General features: G+C 41.0%; 1 protein-coding gene across 1 annotated transcript in view; it reads left to right on the plus strand.

Moving 5' to 3' along the window:
* The window catches only part of LOC117255852 (sodium/potassium/calcium exchanger 3-like), a 79,456-nt gene extending 55,984 nt beyond the window's left edge, over positions 1 to 23,472 (plus strand). The window contains exons 4-17 of the mRNA XM_033625068.2: positions 1,831 to 1,905; positions 3,173 to 3,257; positions 7,957 to 8,060; positions 9,440 to 9,514; positions 11,038 to 11,063; positions 11,147 to 11,200; positions 11,301 to 11,434; positions 15,680 to 15,840; positions 16,420 to 16,690; positions 16,789 to 16,955; positions 18,622 to 18,736; positions 18,937 to 19,049; positions 19,430 to 19,495; positions 21,998 to 23,472. Coding sequence (XP_033480959.1) covers positions 1,831 to 1,905; positions 3,173 to 3,257; positions 7,957 to 8,060; positions 9,440 to 9,514; positions 11,038 to 11,063; positions 11,147 to 11,200; positions 11,301 to 11,434; positions 15,680 to 15,840; positions 16,420 to 16,690; positions 16,789 to 16,955; positions 18,622 to 18,736; positions 18,937 to 19,049; positions 19,430 to 19,495; positions 21,998 to 22,150 — 1,599 coding nt within the window. The 3' untranslated portion in view covers positions 22,151 to 23,472. The remainder of the gene's footprint in view (positions 1 to 1,830; positions 1,906 to 3,172; positions 3,258 to 7,956; positions 8,061 to 9,439; positions 9,515 to 11,037; positions 11,064 to 11,146; positions 11,201 to 11,300; positions 11,435 to 15,679; positions 15,841 to 16,419; positions 16,691 to 16,788; positions 16,956 to 18,621; positions 18,737 to 18,936; positions 19,050 to 19,429; positions 19,496 to 21,997) is intronic.
* Positions 23,473 to 24,304: the final 832 nt, after the last annotated feature.

Consider the following 24,304-nt stretch of genomic DNA (forward strand, 5'->3'; position numbering starts at 1 on the left):
ATGGTTTCCACTTCACAGGTGTGCCTTATCAGCGTTAATTAGTGGAATTTCTTGCTTTATCAATGGGGTTGGGACCATCAGTTGTGTTGTGGAGAAGTCAGGTTAATACACAGCCGACAGCCCTATTGGACAACTGTTAAAATTCATATTATGGCAAGAACCAATCAGCTAACTAAAGAAAAACGAGTGGCCATCATTACTTTAAGAAATGAAGGTCAGTCAGTCCGGAAAATTGCAAAAACTTTAAATGTGTCCCCAAGTGGAGTCGCAAAAACCATCAAGCGCTACAACGAAACTGGCACACATGAGGACCGACCCAGGAAAGGAAGACCAAGAGTCACCTCTGCTTCTGAGGATAAGTTCATCCGAGTCACCAGCCTCAGAAATCGCAAGTTAACAGCAGCTCAGATCAGAGACCAGATGAATGCCACACAGAGTTCTAGCAGCAGACCCATCTCTAGAACAACTGTTAAGAGGAGACTGCGCCAATCAGGCCTTCATGGTCAAATAGCTGCTAGGAAACCACTGCTAAGGAGAGGCAACAAGCAGAAGAGATTTGTTTGGGCCAAGAAACACAAGGAATGGACATTAGACCAGTGGAAATCTGTGCTTTGGTCTGATGAGTCCAAATTTGACATCTTTGGTTCCAACCGCCGTGTCTTTGTGAGACGCAGAAAAGGTGAACGGATGGATTCCACATGCCTGGTTCACACTGTGAAGCATGGAGGAGGAGGTGTGATGGTGTGGGGGTGTTTTGCTGGTGACACTGTTGGGGATTTATTCAAAATTGAAGGCACACTGAACCAGCATGGCTACCACAGCATCCTGCAGCGACATGCCATCCCATCCGGTTTGCGTTTAGTTGGACGATCATTTATTTTTCAACAGGACAATGACCCCAAACACACCTCCAGGCTGTGTAAGGGCTATTTGACCAAGAAGGAGAGTGATGGAGTGCTGCGGCAGATGACCTGGCCTCCACAGTCACCGGACCTGAACCCAATCGAGATGGTTTGGGGTGAGCTGGACCGCAGAGTGAAGGCAAAGGGGCCAACAAGTGCTGAACACCTCTGGGAACTCCTTCAAGACTGTTGGAAAACCATTTCAGGTGACTACCTCTTGAAGCTCATGGAGAGAATGCCAAGAGTGTGCAAAGCAGTAATCAGAGCAAAGGGTGGCTATTTTGAAGAAACTAGAATATAAAACATGTTTTCAGTTATTTCACCTTTTTTTGTTAAGTACATAACTCCACATGTGTTCATTCATAGTTTTGATGCCTTCAGTGAGAATCTACAATGTAAATAGTCATGAAAATAAAGAAAACGCATTGAATGAGAAGGTGTGTCCAAACTTTTGGCCTGTACTGTATATAAAGGGTAAAACTAACTGTTTAAAAATGTAGACAGTGGTCCCACAGTTATGTTATTCATGATTTTTTTATGTCTGATCCGTTAATGCACTAATGGGATCAGATCTTTGAATCTTAAGCCTTCAATTACCAAATTCACTGTTTCATTTTTCATGAGTATTTACATCTAAATTTAATGTAGTGGTTAGAGCAGAGGTGCTCTTTACTGCAGCATCCAGGGTGCAAACACAGATTTGTTCACTATAGAATGAAAAGCAGGAGAAGACACTGAAAACAAACCACCTGTTAATGCTCTGTTTGAAATATAGACGGATAAATCTCAGCTGGCTGTACTTTATGACGGTTAACAGTGCAGCGTGGACTTTTCACCTGATCGTATCATGTGTATAAATCACATCAAGCAACATGTTCATACTTCACTGATCCCTGTAATATTTATCACTCTCTCTCTCTCTCCACAGACCATTTACATGTTCTGTGCCCTGGCCCTTGTCTGTGATGACTACTTCGTCCCCTCCCTGGAGAAGCTGTGTGAGGTATTAAAGGAATTATATAGGTTATTATCTTAAATATTTCGTTATGACATTGAATATTAATGTCTAAATAAGCAAAAGTAAAAAGGAAAAACTGTTCTCAGGTATCATTTATTAAAGGATTAACACTTATAACCTGTGTGGGTGTGCATCATAAAGTTATGTAAATCATTAAACATGAGGTGGTGTTTTGGAATAACATTTTCTGCCTCCACTGCAGTATTTGATTGAGCTTTGTTTGATCTTCGTCACCAGGCAAAAAATATCATAGCCTTTACATTTCTTTTGATTGCACGGCTTATACATGGAAGTTGAAAATTCCCTCTGACCTTTAAGCTATGGATTAAAGATAAAAATCATTTTACTTTGATGGAAATTCACTATTCTACAGGAGGGTCTGCTCAGAAATGTCACATTATATGGCAACCATTTTTAATCTATATAGAAAAAATGGACAACACAGATATTGCAACTTTGTACTACATACTATATATTATGTATAGTTTACTTTTTTTTTAACTTTTGCTAATTTATTTTGATTTTTGATTTACTACCACTTATTTATTTAACTGAATATTTTTTTATTTTTAATTCATATTTTATTGAACTTTTTTTGTTATTTTTCTAACATAAACAGTGTCCTCCAGTGTTATAAAATATATGTATTATTTATTTATTTGATAAACTATTTAATTTATTTATATGTACTTTTAATTGTGTATGCAGTTGATTCTGTCTTATTACAAATGGTACACTAGGGATGACCCCTGTCGTAGAGTAAAATCACTGAACGGGGATGGAATTGAGGGGGTCTATATATATGTAATTTATTGCATTTTGTACAATTTTAAATTAAAATCCTCATGTACATATCAGGTAGTATATGTTTATGCATATGTCAGATACATTTTAGACCACATGAAAGAAGTTTACAGTCAAAATGAGAGTAGAAAATAACATAGAATTTTTTTTTTCGTCTTCCAGACTGACATACAGACAGGTTTTGACATTAAGTGGTAAATAAACAGGTTTACAGTTGCGCATATGGAAGCTTTAGTAGATCAGTGTGACCAGCTGAGGGTCAGGGTCGGGGGTCAGGCTATGACTGATCTCCTTCTGTTTATCTCTTGGTCTGAAATTTTTAATCTCAGCTGGTATCTCCTGTTCATATATATATATATATATATATATTATATATATATATATATATATATATATATATATATATATATATATATATATATATTTGTCTTTTACTACTTTCTTGCAGCGTCTCCATCTCAGCGAGGACGTAGCAGGTGCCACCTTCATGGCCGCTGGCAGCTCAGCTCCCGAGCTCTTCACATCCATCATAGGTATTCACCACAAACACAAAGTAGGGTAGAGCACACACATCCAAAGTATCGCAGGTGCGGGACCAACAAGCAAACAGACTTTTAAAAAAGGTGAAGTCCGCACACTGTTATAGCTCCTCAAATGTTTATTGTAAGGATCAACGTTTCGATCAACATAGATCTTCGTCAGGATAAAGGACAAAGAAAACACCTTGCTCATATAGGTTATTGGTCCCACCCCCAATCAAGCCAGGGATGCCGCTCAGGTGAGGCAACCCAAAAAACACATACACATAAATATAATCTGGGGCTGTTGTTGGGAAAAGAAAAAATAGGGAACTGAGCAGGTTGATAGGAAAAACAATAAACATATAAATACAAATAAACAGCAAATGTTCAACAAATGTTCCCAAGAAAAATATTTGAAGAACTATTTAGAATTCTTTGAAAGAAGTCACACAATCACAATAAATAAACTATGTACACAATTAAATACATTGGATCCATTAAATATTCACATTAAGTTAATATAGAAGTGTGCATGTAGAGGAACTGAAAGCCCTAAAAAAGACCACACACATTTTTTTTCATTTTATGGGTCCCTTACAATATAAATATAGAGAGACAACAATCAGGAAAAACAGATAATATATATAAATATACTGTCAAGCACCAATAGGGATAATATTAAGAAAAATATATATAGAAAAAAATGTTAAGAAGAAAATGGGAAGACTATTACGGGAGACAAACTCCAGAAGAGAAGCTCCAGGGAGAAGGGAAAAAAATGGGGATATAGAGCCTCATCGTGGGCGTCCTGCAAACACATACAGTGCCCTCCAAAAGTATTGGAACAGTGAGGCCAATTCCTTTATTTTTGTTGTAGACTGAAAATATTTGGGTTTGACATCAAAAGATGAATATGGGACAAGAGATCAACATTTCAGCTTTCATTTCCAGGTATTTACATCTGGATCTGATACACAACTTAGAAGATAGCACCTTTTGTTTGAACCCACCCATTTTTCATGAGAGCAAAAGTATTGGAACATGTGACTGACAGGTGTGTTTTGTTGCCCAGGTGTCTCCCAATTACACTGATTATTCAAACAATAAATAGCACTGAATGTCTGAGCTCAGTTTCAGATTGCGTACGATAGGTTTTGCCTGTGCAGACTGCATTTAGAGGTGGAACCAACATGAAAACCAGAGAGCTGTCTATGGGTGAAAAAGAAGCAATTGTGAATCTGAGAGAAGATGGACAATCAATCAGAGCCATTGCACAAACATTGCCCATAGCCAATACAACCATTTGGAATGTCTTGAAGAAGAAAGAAACCACTGGTGTACTAAGCAACAGATGTTGACCAGGTAGACCAAGGAAAACATCAGCAGTTGATGACAGAAACATTGTGAGAGCTGTAAAGAAAGACCCTAAAACAACTGTTAGTGACATCAGCAACAACCTCCAGAGGGCAGGAGTGAAGGTATCACAATCTACTGTTCGCAGAAGACTTCATGAACAAAAGTACAGAGGCTACACCAGATGATGCAAACCACTCATTAGCAAGAAGAATAGGAAGGCCAGGCTGGAATTTGCCAAAAGGTACAGAGATGAGCCTCAAAAATTCTGGGAAAAAGTTTTATGGACTGATGAGACACATGATGGCAGCAGCAAAATGAACTCAGAAGTCTACAGAAACATTTTGTCTGCTAATTTAAAGAAAGATGCAGCCAAACTGATTGGGAGATCCTTCATCATGCAGCAAGATAACGACCCAAAACACACTGCCAAAACAACAAAGGAGTTCATCAGGGGCAAGAAGTGGAAGGTTTTAGACTGGCCAAGTCAGTCTCCAGACTTAAACCCAATAGAGCATGCATTTTTACCTGCTGAAGAGGAGACTGAAGGGAGTAACCCCCCAAAACAAACAACAACTGAAAAAGGCTGCGGTGAAAGCCTGGAAAAGCATCACAAAAGAAGAATGCAAAAGTTTGGTGATGTCAATGGGTCACAGGCTTGATGCAGTTATTGAAAGCAAAGGATTTGCAACTAAATATTAAGTCTCATTCACTTTAATCTATTTTAAGTTTATATGTTCCAATACTTTTGCTCACCTAAAAATTTTGTGTTCCATTACAAATAATGCTATCTTCTAAGTTGTGTATCAGATCCAGATGTAAATACCTGGAAATAAAAGCTGAAATGTTGATCTCTTGTCTCATATTCATCTTTTGATGTCAAACCCAAATGTTTTCAGTCTACAACAAAAGTAAACGAATTGGACTCACTGTTCCAATACTTTTGGAGGGCACTGTATATACAAGCAGGATGAGACGTAAACAAGAAAACACTAAAGGAATGGTCTAATATCAAAAGCTTCATTCAAGCCCCTGTTCACAGTATCCAGTGTGGAAATCCAAATGCTTCCCTCTGAAGTAATAGTGCATTGATATCACCACCTCTAGGTGGCAGCTGTACACGTTCAATCCCAATAAATTTAAGCAATGAGATACAATGTTTTTCCTCAAAAAAATGTAAAGCAACAGGATTTTTAAAATCTTTTGTCCGGATGTCACTCCTATGTTCTGATATCCTGGTTTTTAGAGGTCTAGATGATTTACCTATATAAGCCAGACCACATATACATTTAATCATGTAGATGATGTTAGGTGTGGTGCAGCTGATAATACCTTTAATATGAAGAAGTTTCCCAGTAACTGGATGATTAAATTTGTGGCATTTGTAAGTAAAGCTACACTGTGCACATCTGCCACATTTATAGTTACCATCAGGTATCTCAGTTAAAAAATGGGATGGTGTGGGCTGACGCAGGTATGACCTGACAAGTAGATTCTTTAAATTAGGAGGCTTTTTATAAACGATCCGAGAATGATTTAGTCAGAGTCGGATCAGAGCTTAATATGTACCAATGTTTCTTGACAACTTTCTCAAACTCTCGGCCCAGAGGAGAATACTGTACATGGCAATTAATACGCACATCCTTGTCTTTTTTCTCCTGGGTCACACATACAGACTGAATCACACCACCATATTTATCAAGAGCTGGTTTTATCCACTGATCAGGATAACCACGCTGTCGATACCGTGCCTCTAAGTCTTTAGAACGATTGTTAAAATATACATCTGTACCACAAATTCACCACAAACACCCCTGCATTCTCTTTATCCCTTTATTCTAACTGAAACACATGACACAGCACTGTAGATGTTAGCTAGTCCCTCCAGGATGTCACAGGCTAGATTGTTGTTGTTGCCTGTTTTTTTTGCAATAAAATTGCTGGAGCAGGTGAAAACTGCCAAAATAGCTGCATTGTTTTGTTGGCCGTGCAGCACCTAAAATCTCTCAAAGGTTCAGCAATTTGGTTTTTTTTCTGAAGTCAACTACAAACCGTCGTTCCCTCCCAAAGAGGAGCTCAAACACCTCGTCCTCAAGGCTGCAGATGGGTTTTTGTTTCAGAGTCTGTCACGAAGATATTAAATAATGGTCGGGTGGAGCTGATTGGGCAGAGCCTGTTTGATCACGTACACCCAAAGGACACGGGAACAGTAAAGGAGCAGCTGTCAGCTTCTGAATTATACCCTCGTGAACGACTAATAGATGTATCTGTGCATTTCAAAGACAAATTATTCCAGTGAGAATAAAACAGCACTGTTATGAGTTTGTGATTTATACTACACTAACATTACCACTAACCATAAAAATTTAATCTAGCTCACCTTAATTCTTTCAGCACGTGTAATAGGTGTGGCTGCAACAGCCTCTTCCATGGTGATTTGTCTTGTCTGTTGTCAGCATGTTCTAGTCATTCTCCAGGTGTGATTTGTGTTGGAAAAGTGTTTGTTAATCAAGGTCGTTTGCATTCCACCACAATATTGCACGTAGTACAAAACAGTTCACCCCTGCTTTCACGTAGAACGCCAGGGAGTTGCCTTTCACAGCCTTTTACAGTAATTTGTGTTGGTGAATGTGAGACGTTCATGTCACACATATCTGCATCTTCACAACCAGAAACAAGGCAGTGAGTTTAGTGACGGTTTGCGGAGGCCTCTATGATTGGTGAAACTCACGGTAAACTCCAATTATTGGTCAGTTTGTGATTGGACAAAACTGCAAGGTCGCACATAATTCACAGGGATTGAATTTGTGTTAATTGTTGCTGTTGTGGCATTGCAACATCCCTGAGGGGCTGATTAGGGAGGACGCGTGCATGCCGTTAAATGGATGCTTTACAGAAAGACTTTCATCCTAAGACACGTGCAGCAAGCAAACATGGCTTTTAATACACTGAATCACATTAGAATTACATTAAACTTTTGCACTAAGCACCAGAGAACTGCTGCTGAGGAGTAAAGGCCATTATGTTATGTCTTTGATCATGATTATGTTCAGCGTAGTGTATACGTCTAAACCAACAATATGAAGAGCATTCACTTCAAAGGAGGGATCGTCGCATTACCTCACTGTAGTTTTGATACAAAAATCTCATTTTACACACAGACTGGGTATAAAAAAAAGATTTTCTTCCTGTGTTTTGACAGTTGTGTGACATCTATTTGTCAGCACTGCAGATACCATGCTGCAACGGGAAATGTCAAGTACAGTGTACAACACATCATTTGTGCTCTCTATGGAGTCGTAATATTGTGTGTGTGTGTGTGTGTGTGTGTGTGTGTGCTGGCTCGTTCTCTCCCCAGGGGTGTTCATCACCAAAGGTGACGTTGGTGTGGGGACCATCGTGGGTTCAGCTGTCTTCAACATCCTCTGCATCATCGGTGTGTGCGGCTTCTTCGCCGGCCAGGTATGATACGTCATCGCAGCGTTACACTGCTGCAGCCACTGACCCAGTGGCATTTTCACAGAGTACAGAACAGCCTAATGTCACCTTTAGATATGAAGCCACATAAACACAAAGTGGGAAAAAGGGCTCATGCATACGTGCGTACGTTTATGCAGAGGGATGCAGGATACTGTTGGTTTATGCATGCATCAGCCCATGTGCCTGACTGCACCAAAATACAGCTTCAGAGGAAATGTGATCCATGTGTGAGCCACTGTGTAGATTTTAATTAGATATTTCATGCAGTTTTTAACCTTTAGTGTCTAATATGTGCCTGTAATCTCTGCCTCTGCTGTTTTAATCTCTGTGTGAGTGACAGTATAGACAGATTCGTCTTATCTTTCTCATATGAAAAATTACAAAGTCCAGGATTAAAACTTTTCACGCAGCAGTCATTCAAAGTCCTGAACACACACTGGCACACACTGTAAACTTTTCATTAGCTGTTTCCTTTTGATATTCCCCTCTGAGCTTGATTTGCTTAACCAGCCACATGTACAACATCCCACCAGTGTGAACACAATAGATAGTTTGTATCTCGTCTCTGCTCTGCGTCCTCGATGCTGTGTGTTGCATGAGATACGGAGATAAGAGCGCAGCCTCTCTGTGATGCTATCTGACATGCCAGGGACATGGAAATGAGCGGAGTACAAGGATAAGCTCTTTGCTCTGAAAAATATATGCGCTGGACCTCAAACAGTGATGCAATCCCAGATTGCGCATTATGTAATCATAGTGAGATAATGAGGGAGAAGGGCAGGCGGTGTGTGTGGTGGGGAGGTTTGGAGGGACGGGGTGCGGTAATAGCGCGGCGGCTGCACCTCACTACTGTTTGTTACCTTTGGCAGGCTGTTCAAAGCAGGTTTCCTCTACAAAGCACCACTGTACAGTGAAACAGAGAACAAGCAAACACGTTTAAACCCTATTATTCTCTAACTTCGCCCTCAGCAAACGATTCCACGGCTGGGAGTGGCACATTCAAGATGCGACTTCTGACCTTCTACTTGCGTATATACAGTGTGAGCGTTATGTGGGAGAGTGTTACAGCGTTAGTCACTGCATTGTGGGCTCCTGCATTGATTACATAAAGTCGATAAACACACCGGCACCTTTCCTTACGTAGGATGCTACCTTGCAATTGGCTTTTTCAATGAGTGTGATTCAGGAGGTCAACTGAAGAGCTCCTGTGTTTACATCAGTATGATAATGATGTCAGAGGCGTTTCTGTATCGCAGGGCTGCATGAACTCCAGCAAGGATAAGTGTTACTATAAGAGTGTGTGAAATGAATCTGTGTACATATCTTTGAAACTTATCTCTGTTTTCTTTTTTTCCTGGCAGGCAGTGAAGCTCTCTCACTGGGCTCTTCTCCGAGATTCAATTTATTACATTTTTTCTATCACGGCCCTCATTGTGGTAAGAGGTCATATACTCATATGTAGATAAACATGATCAAGTGTGTGGTGATTGCAGAAATATGCAGGAATACTTACACTGTCCTTTAGTGTAGAGCATAAAAGGCTAATTTGAAAGTGCAGTTAATGTTCACAGCTTTGGTATCAATATGCGATGTGCACTTTCTGCCTCAGCAGTGTTGCCTAGCTAGAAGAAAGTCAGTAAATCATACAGGTACTAAACATTAACGATAATCTGGATTTTCGCAGTGTGTTTGGTTGTAGAAAGCATGGAGCACCAGCAGAGGCTGAAACTGTTCCAAATCCACAGTACATTTTGATTTTGAGCAGGTTTTGAGTGTGCAGCGCATTCACGCAAGAAAAGGGACAAAACCATGTAATTAACTCTTTTAAAGCAACTCTTACCTTTCTTGCATTTCACACAGCAATTTGAACATCCACAACTCCCGCCTCCCCCCAAAGGCCTACTCCCCCCTCCTCCATTACGTTCTCATTACGTCTATGATAGATGTAGGCGTTGGCAAGGTAACATTAGATACTAGGAAGAGGAAAGCAAGTGTAACGTTACAAACGCAACCCGCGTCCTGCCACAGCTCCAGGCGAAATCAGTCATCTCGGGGCTAGCTCGACGTAGCAGGCCGAGCTTGCTACACATCCTGAGCTCTCTCGGTTGTAGCGTTAGATCTCTGCAGCGGTTTCTAATTTCTGTTGGAAACTTGCGACTGTATTGCACTGAAGAATTTACTTCTTGTTGCACCGTGTTTCCACAAGCGTCCCTGTTACTATTAGTATTTGTTGTCTCACAGAGTCGGAGACGGGGGTGGGGGGTGGTGATGGGGAGATGCTACGCGAGGGGTTACGTCAGTCGGAGGCCTTCACGTGGGGAAGACAGACAAGACAGGAGAAAACTCCAACCAATGATTGGTCAGAGTTTTCTTAGAACCATACCAGAATTATGTACGTGTGTAATTATGAGTTTTTATCTCTGGTGGAATTCAGTTACATTTTAGTGTGCCATCAGCTTATTAATAGCATTTTAACCTAAACAAAGAAAAGTGTAAAATTTCCAGAAAGGTAAGTGTTGCTTTAAGTTTAATAGGCCAGATTGTGTTCATGGCATGCACGCAAAAATAGATAAATCAGCAGCACAATCACACTGCTAATTTGACAGCGTGTCACAGCATGATCCCTGACTTCACATATTCAGCGTGCTGCTGCTGCTGAGGATCAGAATCCAGTTTATTGCCATGTAGTGTTTCACATACAAGGAATTTGCTTTGCAGTATTGGAGCATGACATAAATATAGTAACAGAAAATGCAAATTAAACCTCATGAGTGGTTTCAAAATGAAGCTCAGTGAACCAAAAGGTCACGCTTTGACCTTTTTTTCTTCCGGCTGTCTGAGCTCTGGATTGGTCATGCCCTCTAGTGGAGCAGATATTGAGATGCAGAATTAATTTCAATTACTGCCTCCATCTAATGTCTAATGTCTAATGTCCCCCTGTGTCCTCTCTGTCCTCTAGTTTATCTACGATGAGAAGGTGTGCTGGTGAGTCATGATATTTTCTTTTATACTGTCTGTCTACCTCTGTCTGACTGCATAAAGTTTACTGACCTTGTGTTTGCGTACAGGTGGGAGTCTCTTGTTCTGATTCTTATGTATGCAGTCTACATCCTCATCATGAAGTGAGTGTCGTCATCGGTACAAGCTAATGCCTTCACTTTACTGATGAGCTGCATTTAGTTTAAGAAGTTGTGTCCTTTCTTATGCATTTGTCATTGGCAGGTTTAACGGCAGGGCACATCGCTACTTTGACCGTCGAAAGAAGAGCTCTGTGAATCTGTCCAATGGGCTGACAGGAAGCACTGATCTGGAGGACAATGTCACGTGCGATGCCACTGCAGTGCTGCTTAAGAAAGGTAGCGTAATGTGCTCTATTTTACACAGGCTTTGCCCTCTAACAGGACTCTGTGGGCTTTAGCTGCTCCTCTCTGCGCAAAGACATTTACATAAATATGCTGTAAAGGCGGCCGGGGCACCACTCCTCATCTATTTTTGTTTAGCTCCAGGATAAGACAGTCAAGGATGACTTTATCGACAAAGTTCTGTCTATTTTGTCCTGGGATATTTGCCAGCATAGACTCTCAGTGTCTCAGTGCTAAAGTGGCACCATGCTGTCTGTGTTTTTGGACTGTGTACTTGGTGAGAGATGGCTGACGCCTGATCCTTTTGTCAGTGAAGAAGAGCTTCCCCTACTTAATGAAGCCCACTGCTGAGCTCCCACCCGCTTACCCTCCATACAGAAACTCTTAGAGGAAACCTGCAGACCAGCCAGTGTCACTTCTAAACTTGTCAAACTCTAGAAGTTTGGAGATAAGTCGCGCTTCACTTGAGTAAATTGAACACCCGTCCCTCTGCAACACCAGAGCATTCACCTGGTGGCTGCCACTCTGCAGCTGCTCCTGCTGACTGGACCAACAATAAGAAGACTCTACAGAGCAACACAGTAGTTTTCCTGTTGGCCCAGTTGATGGTGGCACGATACAGTAGCTTCTCTGCATATGACGTCACACATCGGTGTGCTGTCCAGATGTAGGGCAGGCGACAGGAGGCAGAAACCACCAGCACTGCACAAACACCTATGATTTGTGCTGCTTATGGCTGTTCCAGTCGATCAAATTGGGAATAGACAAAGGCAACTTTAAGTCCCGAAAATAGTAGGAGGTGAAGGGGAGAAGTTGAAAACCAAGTCACTGGAAAAAAAGCAGCAGATGGGGTTTAAAAACCTCCATCTTCAGTCTGCAGAAGCAAAGTCAACTAATGTGAAACATAAATGTTAAAGTGTTATGTGAAATTTGCTTGGAGTTGGATTCAGTTGCAATGTGCAATCTGTGTTTTTACCATGACTCATATTTTCAACAGCATTTCACCAGGCCTTTTGGAAACAGTTGACCTAGTAGGTAGAAAACACTAGCTAAATCGTAGCTAAAGCTAGCTAATGTTACCTAGTAATGTTAGCTTGACAGCAGTGCATCCATGTACAGAGTTGAAATATAAATGACAGTTACACTCGGTTGGATATGTCTAATTAGATTCTTCATTACCCCAAAGCAGAAAGCACATGCTACAGACGAGGCTCCCAAGTACTGGAGATTGTGCGGGAGCTGGGATGCAAATCATTGGCTTATGCACAAAGTATTAATACCTTTCCTATGTCATACTTTTGTTTTAGAAAAAGATGACATTCAACATGGACACTTTATCGAATACTTATTCTATGTTGTGATATCTGTTGGCGGATTTCTGACCCCCCCCCCCACAATAGAAGAATGGATGAATATAATTAATGAAATATACACAATGGAAAACATTACCTTCTCACTTCACCTACAAATGAATAGATTTACATAGATTTACAAAGATGATGGTTGGTCTGCTGCGAGGGTCATAAGGACAGAGAGATGTTGTATGCTGTAAAGCCCTGTGAGGCAAATTGTGATTTGTGATATTGGGCTTTATAAATAAAATTGATTGATTGATTGATTGATTGATTGATTGATTGATTGATGGTCTCCTAAACAACTTAAAAATAATGTACTTAAAGCCGCTACAAGGAACTTTTAACTGGATATGCAAAAGTCTCTCGTTTCTGCTGATGTCTGTGCGTGACCTACAACAGCAAGTGAGACCATTGGTGTGAAGATAAGCTATTTCTATATAGTGTATATCCATACCTTTAGGAAACTGTCTCCGGGTCCACCCCAGGTCGCTTCCAGGACGAAGCGATTTATGGCACTCAGACGACACACGTCATCTTACCTAGCTGCTTACATTTATAGTGACTCTTTATTAATAGTCGCTATTCCTCCTCCTCGACCCGATGTCCGCGGGGAGTTAAAATAGCAGCAATCATCGGGTAAAAGTTCTGTGAAAGCACTGGACTCACCAACAGTCAGCCACGTCTCAGTCACACAGAGAAAATCCAATCCTTGGGAAGTCTGGAAATCCTTCAGGATAAACGTTTTGTTCGCTAGCGATCTAGCATTTACCAGCCCAATCCTGGCAGGAGCCGGCGGGATCCCTGATAGGAGCGGGGGGCAAAGTTTTCCCATCTTGTTGTTTCATTCATCCTCAAAACAAACACATGCGCGAGCCAGGTAAGCGTCTTTACGACAATACGCGCTAGAGCTCATGGGAAATGTAGGCTTCATTCCAGCAAAACACTACCGCTTTTGTCCACAGGGTCGCCAAAATCAACTCAAAATGAAAGTTCCTTGTAGGGGCTTTAAATGTCTCCCAATTTGATGATGTATACCATTGTTACACATCCCTTTTTCACATTGTAAAATTGTTTAAGAAAACATTATGGGGTACACAATGTTTAAAAAAAGGATGATTAGGAAAGAAGGTCCGAAATTACGTTGTTTAACTGCACTGTCTGTTTTTTGTAATTGGTTGTCTGCTTGCAATTAACCCTTTAGTTTAAAAAAATTAAACAATTATTGGCCAAAAACAAGACACAAGCCGTTTTAGTTGTGGGTCCAACTGTACGCAAAGTAGTTACACTTCACTAGACTCTTGTACGCTTTCATCAGCTTGCCGTGTAATGTCAGTAATGTTAAAAGGTCTGGAGGTCGAGGTAATTTGTAACGACGATCTTGTCCACACTGGGCACATCTAGAGATGTCCAATATTATCGTCCTACTGGTATTATCGGCCGATATTGGCATTAAAATGTAATATCGGAAATTATCGGTATCGGTTTTTACTTTTTTAATGACACAACTTTTACACAGCATGCACATATTATACATCAAACTCTTCAGCTACTTCTCCTCTCACTCAAAATGTCAAAATATGAGAGATGTGGTGTATAGTTTTTGAGATATCTTTGTTTGTTTGGCACAACTCGCAATAAATCCTGTGGCTTCTGTATTTCTGAGCCAACCTTGAACGTTTAGGTAGACGTCTATCCGCGACCGGATTTTCTTTTTGTTTTTTTTCTGAGGGGGGGGAACCACGCATATATTGGTATTGGTTGATATCGGTATCGGAAATTAAGAGTTGAACAATATCCATATATCGGAAATTGGTAAAAAAGCCAATATTGAACATCCCTAGGCACATCAGTAAAGTTGTGGGAAAAATCCCTTTTCTTCATTTTGTATGGATCACATCTGAACAAAGAAATACTTACACGTATATTTCCAAACAGGTGCGCAGGAAAGGGACGGGCAGAACACTGCTTGACCTTGTTTGCCTGATGAAGGTCTAGGCACCAAAATGTTGCAGTATTAAAATCATTATTTTTGCAAGTTAGACTGTGCGAGAGAGTTTTTTTGTTAAAGTATAGATCACATACAACATGGTTTTTAATTTAATATAATGTCAGCTGCCCGCATGTTCATCCACTTTCCTCTGTATCCTGTTCACACAGTGTAGATTTATCACTTGCTGCTCTCTGTCTGAAATATTGCATAGTAAGAGTCATGTGATTATAAACAACATATTCACTTGAACGCCTGCTCCTCAGCAACACCACAGCTTATTAGCATGGTGGCTGCCACCAGCATGTTTTTGCTTACTGGACCAACGATAAGGAGACTTTACGGAGCAATGCAGCAGTCTGCCTGTCAGCCAAGCTGATAGTGGCAGGATACAGCTGGTGCAGATGGATGTATATCTACCTTTAATCCTCCTTGTGAGCAGGAGAGTTGCGTTTAATGTCCTTCACAGAACATAACTCCAGTGTTTGCATTTTTAGCATCTCTGCCCTCAAATATATTGTTCATAACTACTGTGATGCAGCCTTTAAACCTTGAAAAGACAACACTTATTTTACAATATTTAAATCTAAGATGATATCTCGTCTCATATCACGATATCAATATGTACTGTCAAGTCTTAGTCTGGAGAGACAAGATGGAGCTTGACTTGCTGTTGGAGTCGTACAACAGCAAGGGGCTAATTCTCTTATTGTCTTTCAATCATAAGACATCGTTAGCAATATATTTCAAAATCACTTTCACATGATTTTTGACTGATGACTGATTGTGCCTTTGGTTGGATTAAGGAGTAAACACTCAGCAGTGCAGTCAGATGAACGTGTGTGTGTGTGTGTGTGTGTGTGTGTGTGTGTGTGTGTGTGTGTTGTCTCTCTCTAGCTAACTTCCACTGTAAGCCGTCTGTGCTGATGGTGGATGAGCTGCTGTCTGCGTACCCCCACCAGCTGTCTTTCTCCGAGGCTGGCATGAGGATCATGATCACCAGTCACTTCTCCCCCAGAACCCGCCTCACCATGGCCTCTCGGATGCTCATCAATGAGGTACATTTGCACGTGAACTACACGTGAACTCACATAATGTGTTGGACTCTATGTTGAGTTGTGTATATCACATGCCGCAAGCTATTAAAAATTTGGAAAAGTTATAAAAGGACAGCAAAGCTACCCTGAAGAAAAAGTTTTGTCGACTTAAGTTACTTTGAAAAAACCCCTGCCAAAGCAGAGTCTTAGCATAAATACAAACTAAATATCCCTGTCTGGGTTCAACAGAAGACAAGTGGAGTGAATGTTAATTTTCTTTTGGATATTACAGCCAACATTTTCTCTCAGGCACCTGTCTGCTGCACACTACAGTCTGGACGTTAATCCAAACCAAACAGCCAAATTTGGGCTTTAAATAAGAGAAGAAAAAAGAACATTAACTTCTGCTTCAGACAAATATAAGAGGCTGTTTCTGATTTCTACAAATGGGACAAATGGGAGTTAACTGGGACTCCAGATTGATCTGACAAACTACCAGTCATGCTACACAACAGCAATACAAAATGTCCACATGTGTTAATGGTAGTGTTGTAGTCATAGCTTAACATAGCTGACCGTAATTTTCTTTATCACTTCCAGAGACAAAGACTGATCAACACCACTGAGACTCGAGTCAACCGCATCACCAACGGCGACTCTGACTCCGCAGCCAGGGCTCAGGGGAGGCGGGGGTTAGAGAATGGGATGGGCGGGGCTGAGCAGGGTCTGAACGGGAGGTGCAGACTTCAGCGACTGGAGTCTGGCAACGAGACAGAGAATGAAAACGAAGATAACGAGAACAATGAGAATGACGAGGAGGGAGAGGGAGAAGATGACAGTCAGGGCCCTCTGGTGCCTTTCAAAGTTCCAGGTACAGCACAGATGACACTAAATGATCACTGTCAATGAATGCTTGTTGTAAGCTCCATCACTGAGGCCATCATCATATCTGTCATCGTCTTCCTCCAGCTGGGGCGTGCAACAAGCTGAAGTGGCTCGCGATGTGGCCTCTGTCCCTACTTCTGTTCTTCACCGTGCCCAACTGTGGCAAGCGGCGCTGGGAGAGATGGTTCATGGTCTCCTTCTTCACCGCCACCATCTGGATCGCTGGCCTCTCCTACATCATGGTCTGGATGGTCAGTGCAGTCGGTCTCACCCACTAACACCCTGATAACACATCCTGACAGTGACAGAATGTTAGATTTGCCACCTAAAATACTGTCCTTTAAGGCTTTTAGTTTTAGGAACTGTACAAAAAACATAAAGAAAGCACAGAGAGAGCACACAGCAGCTTCCACTCTCACTTAAAGGGGCAGTTTGACCCAAAATCCAAAATACATATTTTTCCTCTTACCTGTAGTGCTATTTATAAATCCAGATTGTTCTGGTCTGAGTTGCTAATTGTTGGAGATATTGGCTGTAGTGATGTCTGACTTTTCTCCAATATAATGGAACTAGATGGCACTCAGTTCCAATAAATCTTGACCCAGTTACTCAAGATAATCCACAGACCTTGTTGTGAGCAGTTTCATGTAGGAACTATTTTCTTTCTACCAACCTACACACACCGTCTGTATCGCTACACAGAAGAAGACATGCATCTATTCCTTCACTGTCTTGTGCTCGTGACAAAAAACAAATAAAAAGCTCGTCTGAACATTTATGAGTTATGCAGTGATGCATTAATCAGAAAAGTAAACAGAATATATTTTCTACATAAGGAAACCTTTTTGACTACATTCAGTGTCGTTTCCATGGACACAGTGAATAAACATGCCAGCACAGACAATATGAAAATTAGATTTTTTTTTTTTTTCATTTTTGGTTCTTATTTATAAATGAGACTAAAAAATAAAATAATATAATATAATTTATTCAATATGTTAAATTATACTGTACAGGATTTTCTATTACTCTTTGTTGTTGGGGCGGCAGTAGCTCAGTCCATAGGGACTTGGGTTGGGAACCGGAGGGTCACCTGTTCAAGTCCCCGTCCGGACCAAAATATGGACTGGTAGTTGGAGAGGTGCCAGTTCACCTCCTGGGCACTGCCGAGGTGCCCCTGAGCAAGGCACCGAACCCCCCAACCGCTCGGAGCGCCTGTCATGGGCAGCCAACTCTGACATCTCTCCACTTAGTGCATGTATAGGTCCAGTTTGTGCATGTGTGTGTTCGGACCTGTGTGTAATTGACAACAGAGTGGAAAATTGAATTTCCCCTCGGGGATTAATAAAGTATATAAAATTAAATTAAATTAAGTTAATACGCTCGCCAGCCAAAGTGAAAAGTAAAAGCCAATCCCAGATCCACTCTCATTTGGTGTTTTGCATCACCATATTTGTGTTTCTCACTGCTGCGTCTCATGGATGTCTTCTGCTTGGTCTGGCACCTGGTTGCTACCTTTTTATAAAGCCCCAAACTAACCTGAGTGCTGCGGAGGTACAGTCACTGCAGAAAAATACACTGCCACACATCTAGCGGGTCATAAGTGATGATTGAGAGGGATTACTTCTGCATTATTCTATACATTGTTTGTTAGGAAACTCTTGCATAATATACCTTTAAAGAAAAATAATAGGAGTATAAGTAGCACTGGGTAGTTTGCTTCCCCTTTAGGCAGATATGTTTGACAGTGGATTATTGGAGTGTGGACTGGCACTGGGTAAATGCAAGCTTTCCAAAGGCTTGTAAGTTGTACTCAGACGCCAAATATGGACATAAAAAATCCTCTGTGAAGTCTGGAAATTTGAGTCTGGAAAAGTGTTTGAAATGGAAAATGTTCAGGAATCTGTTTGGTTTCAGGTGACTGTGATCGGCTTCACTCTGGGCATTCCAGACGTAATCATGGGGATCACCTTCCTCGCAGCAGGCACCAGTGTCCCAGACTGCATGGCCAGTGTTATAGTCGCACGGCAAGGTAAACACACACACACACACACACACACACAAACACAAACACACGAGCAGGAAGTTAAAATCAATATCTGTGATGAGTGAAAGAAAGCTGAAATGCTGTGAAAAGAAGGAGTGGTGTTACACAGCGGAGTATTGCTTGTCATAATTGACTCGTCTCCTGACTGTATACAGACCTTGACAGTGTTGCTCTCCTTGCCTCAGGTCTGGGAGACATGGCCATCTCAAACTCCATAGGCAGTAATGTGTTTGACATCCTGGTGGGCCTGGGCCTGCCCTGGGCGCTGCAAACACTCTGCATCGACTACGGCTCCATCGTGAGTGCTTCTCAGCTCAGCCAGAGGAGATTCTGCTGGACTTAGACCAGAATAGAACAGAGCTGTGTTTATGAAGGACGGGAACAATAGTCTGTACTACAGCTGTACACAGATACACTCACACAGTATTTGTTGGGGCGCTGGACAGTTTATCACCAGACACTGAGAAGATACTATGTGCTAATTGGCCTGCTGATTACTTTCACATGGGAGAAAGACATTTGGAAAAGGTGTCATAAAAGTCATAAATACAGGATGTGATTGTGTATCAGGACAACCTTCTTCCTTCTTCTACAAAGCCACATTTTAAGGCCATGTATGAACCCTGACAGTTTAACCCACATGAAAAAACACTGTAATTTCTGTGTTTGTCTCCTCAGATCCATCTTAATAGCAGAGGACTCATATTCTCTGTTGGACTCCTGCTAGCCTCAGTGTTTGTCACAGTAAGTACAAGAGTTTTACAGTTAACTAAATTTGGGTTGTCCAAGCAATTCATGGAGCTGACGCACTTTCATCCAACATCTTTGTAGTTTTGAACAGAGTGTCTGCAACTCCATAACAAAGCTTAAGATGTCTTAAAGTCCATTTAGTAAAGATTAGCCCTTAACAAACATGTAATAGTCTTAAATTTAAATTTGTGATGTCATAAATTGCCACAAACATTTTATTTAATATTTATTCATCCATCTTTCAATTCCTTTTTGTCAAGGCACGTCCAAAGTCCGGCCGATTTTAAACAGCCCTCGTCTTGACTTTCAAAACTAACTAAATGTGGCCCACCACATAATATTGATCAATGAAGGACGTTTACTTTGCATTTTCCCTTCGCCTCATAATGGCAGGACTGTCATACAGTTTATAGACATGCATCAAGTAGAAACTATGCAGGCAGAGGTAATATGTTTTCATGATCAGATAGTAAACAAGCAAACGGGACGGTTACCCAGCAACAAACATTTCCCTGAAATTGCAGAGGCTATACATTTCTCTGTCATTGTTATTTAACACTTGTGCCATTTTTGTTGGTTATATTTATGATTATTTTACTCAGTTAAACAATTAATATTCCTTTCATTATTAATCGAATGGTCATCAGTAACTTGAATGCACTGTCATCTATCATTGTGACTTCTGAAAGCTGTCAATCACCTGTCAGTGAGCGGTCAAGCTGTCATCTGTTTGCGGCTCAGTTGATGTGACGCATCGTCCGCTGCGCAGAGGATTGTGGGTCAGAATAGCCACAAAAGCATGCTGGCTTGCATACTGCAAATCGGACCGGATGTAGTAAAACATCCTGGTATTTTTGGCATACTGCATTTGACACTGGGACATAGCCTACTGAATCTTTTTTTGGCATACTATATTATATGGTAGTTTGGGTGTTGCAACGCACAGTGACACCTGCAGACACCCTGGTGTTAAATCCAACCTTAGGCATGGATTATAATATGGGGTATAAATATCCCTACCAACATTCTGGCTGATGAACAAGGAAACATGAGGCTCAGTGAAGCAGGGAGCAGGGAGTGATGATAATAACTTCCCCTTTGGGGGAGGTGGGGCTCATGTAGTACTATATGGACAGCATGTGCACGAAACATAATACAAACAAAAAAACAGGTACCCGCTCATAAACAAAGAACTCCACAGGGCAGTAGAAGTCAAAACCTCAACAGGTTACATTTAAGTACACTGCCACCATTATGACAAGTGTGTGTTGGATATACAGTATGCTGCAGTTAGAAGAGTAAGTCATACGAATAGTCTCCCAAACAGAAGCAGACGGCTGGCTAATTTTTATGCAGAGGTCATGGTGCATTAAAATTAACCATGTGCTTCTATTTGCGAGAGTGTGCAGAGTATATTCAGAGAAATAGCCCTTTGAAGCAATGGATGTTTTTTTTTCTTTTCACTAAAATCAATACATTAGGTAGTAAAAAAAAAGCCCTATGATTGAACACACAAACATTACACTGTGTACATTCACATTTTAAAAAGTCATTGGACTATTCAGTTATTTATTTATTTAATGTTTATTTGTATAGGGACAAGTATGTAGCATACATACATGCCACACATCACAGCGTTTAGGCCTTAGCTGGGCATTAAGATACAAAAGACAACAACACAAGCTGTTGCACAAACTGCAATACATAATTAGCATCATAGAATAGGAAGCACCACATTAATAATGAATGCGTAACTGATTCCTTAAAAAAAAAACTGTTTCAGTTTGAGTTTAAAGTGATTGAGAGTTTCACATGGCTTACAGTGCTGGGTCTTCCCAGGTGGTCTTCCATCCAAGTACCGACCCAGCCTGACACTACTTAGCGTCTGAGATCAGACGAGATGGGGTGTATTCAGGGTGGTGTGGCCCCAGTAGCCCCCACTGGGACTTCTTATAAGCCTTCTGAACAATGAGCAGTCCCTGCACCATCTCCAGTACAAGCCAAGTTCTCCATCTCAGCTGACTTTTGATATTTTACAATCTGAGGAAGGAGCAAGCCGATGGAAGAAAATTGAATCTTCGTAGAAGCAGTGAGTCACGAGCTGTTAATCCCTGTGGACAGTATGGCTGCCAGGGACAACGGGATTGTGTTTTGTGTCGCTGCAGTGAACTCTGTGTAGGAGTAAGGCTGGCATATCACAAAATGATGAGGATTTTCCTTCATCACCAGTACGATACTGACACATTTTACACAGACGATGCTTGTGCTTGTAAAAAATACAATATTTTTACCAAATATTTGTTTAATCTGTGTATTTGGTTTGACTCAAGTCCCTTCCAACTACAGCTTTGAGTCCAACCATAAAGATCACAGTTGAGGTCATGTGGTGGGGCATCGGCAGTCTCTCCCATTGGTCTAACCTCCATGCTCATCGCTCAGCATATTGATTTATTGTGTGCTGTACTTAAGATTTGTTCCTCTCTCCTCTTTCTGCAGGTTCTTGGTGTCCATTTGAACAAATGGACTCTGGACTGGCGGCTGGGCTTGGCCTGCCTCATCATGTACGCCATCTTTCTATGCTTCTCCATCCTCATCGAGTTCAACGTCTTCATCTTCGTCAACCTTCCCATGTGTCCAGACATCCACTGACCTCCCTCTTTTCCTCCTTCTTTGTCTTCTTCTTCTTCCCCCGGTTAACGGAGGAGAAACCTCACCTGGCTTCCAGTTTCTCGGCGCCTGAAACCAAGTCCTACCTTTTATTTTTTCAAATAGAAAAAGTAGAGCTGTATGTAATTTATCTATGGTGCAATACACAGAAGACAGAAGACACTGCAAGTTTTTTGGGGGGGGGGGGGCCGGACAGGAGGCGCGATAAGAAAGTCCTAGCAGCAGAGATATGCTGCCAATCGTCTCATGAACTGAAAGGTTGGCTGGAGTAAACTTAACTGTATTAACACCGACGGTTAGGCTACTGTTGGTGAAGAAGCTGCTGCTACTGTAACTGACTGGCAGAAAGAGAGGAATCCTGCGCTAACAGCGATTTTTAGCTGGATTGTTTGTTACTCTTTGTACAAGTTTGGATATAAGCACACGATTAAGGTATTTTTAAGTACTTTCTCTGTATATATTTGAGGGTTATATAGGTACTAACATTAGCTGATATATGGGATTCTCTTATGCACAATTGGATCAGTCTTGCCAAGCTGAACGATCCAGCGACAGTGACAATATTGTACGTTTTACTTTAGGGATCTGGTCTGCCAGTAATACACTCAAAAACGCTTCAACATGTCTCCTATGCTCGGTACCAGCCGACACAGCATGCTGTACTAGCCACAACTCTAGCTTTGCACTGATAGAGAGAATCTAGATATTTAACACTATTCACACGTGTAGAGTCTATTCTTGTTTGTTTGTCTCTCTACAGGCATTTCTGAGTAGATCCGGGCTTTATTTTCCCCATGTAGGAAAGGGATCTGCCTGCAAGGGACATCCAGCACTGTCACTTTATTGATTAGAGATATTAGCCTATCATTGCAAAGCGTCTACAGGTACTCTAAACATAATGTAACTACTGACTTTAAAGTTCCCTCTAGACGGTAGACCTCTTGTACATATTAAATTAGTCTCTGAGTTGAGTATAACATTGTTTCTTCTTAAAGCCAAAAGTATTTTTAGAATAGGAGTAAGAGTCTTAGATTTGGATTTAAGATCCAGCTCGAGTGCACAGTGTGTGTGCGTGCGTGCGTGTGTGAGTGCATGTGACAGTCTCGAGGGGAACCAAGGACATCACTGTTACTGGGAAGACATAATCATGATTTATTTATGAATTAATTTATTCAAAGATCATGTCTAACCACCAGTTTCAGCCCTTTGGATCATGTACAGTGTATTAAATGGAACGCTCTCCGCTCTCTGACGACGGAGCTGTACAATGTACTGTACCTAATATATAATCTAAGTACTGGAAACTGACTTGATGTTGTTTATATTTAAGAATAGAACTTTATAATTTATAAGTTTTGTATAGTTTGGAAAGATAATGCAACATTTGTATATTGGTACGAACACAGAGGTTTTTGCCGATGATGCACGGCGGGGTTGAAACGGAAATGTTCTGATTTGGCGAGACGGACTGAAAATGCAATCTTTGGCCCTGTTTACACCTGGTATTAACGTGTGTGTCTCGGGTGATCTGATCGCAGGTGGAAAACTTTAAGTGTGTCTGAATGCAACTCCACATGCACTTCGAATGGCCAATTATGATCAGATCTTACTTCCCCACCCTATATCCAAATAAAGACATACATCATTCCTTTCACAAAGACCAAATGTGTCCTTGTATGGGGAGACACCCCAGGTGAACAGATAGCACCATGAAACTTCCCCAGTTAAGTCCTTACAGTAAGACACATGTTTTGTATCACAAGTTTTCTGACATTTTAGGTTTAAATATGCAAATGAAGCATTATATAATTAATATGTGCTAATTTGCATACGTTTCTGAATACATGAACATTAGATAAAGCCAGGTTCATAACATGTCATATTAAAGTCAAAGGATTTTACAGAGGGAATTTGGATATATCTTTCTATCACTCCATAAACCAGAAAATATCATCAGCAGCCATAATTTTTTTTTTTGCCATGTTTGTAGGAATAAAATGTTCCATAAATCAGGGTATGAATGATATATTTAAAAAAAAATCCCTCTATAAAACCTTCAGAATATAGATAGGAATAAAACTGAAAAGTCTGGTGAATGTAGGTGGGACTGAAGTCGAGATTTTTGGCTCAGTGAGA

The sequence above is a fragment of the Epinephelus lanceolatus genome, chromosome 3, assembly GCF_041903045.1.
Source record: "Epinephelus lanceolatus isolate andai-2023 chromosome 3, ASM4190304v1, whole genome shotgun sequence".
Taxonomy (NCBI): domain Eukaryota; kingdom Metazoa; phylum Chordata; class Actinopteri; order Perciformes; family Serranidae; genus Epinephelus; species Epinephelus lanceolatus.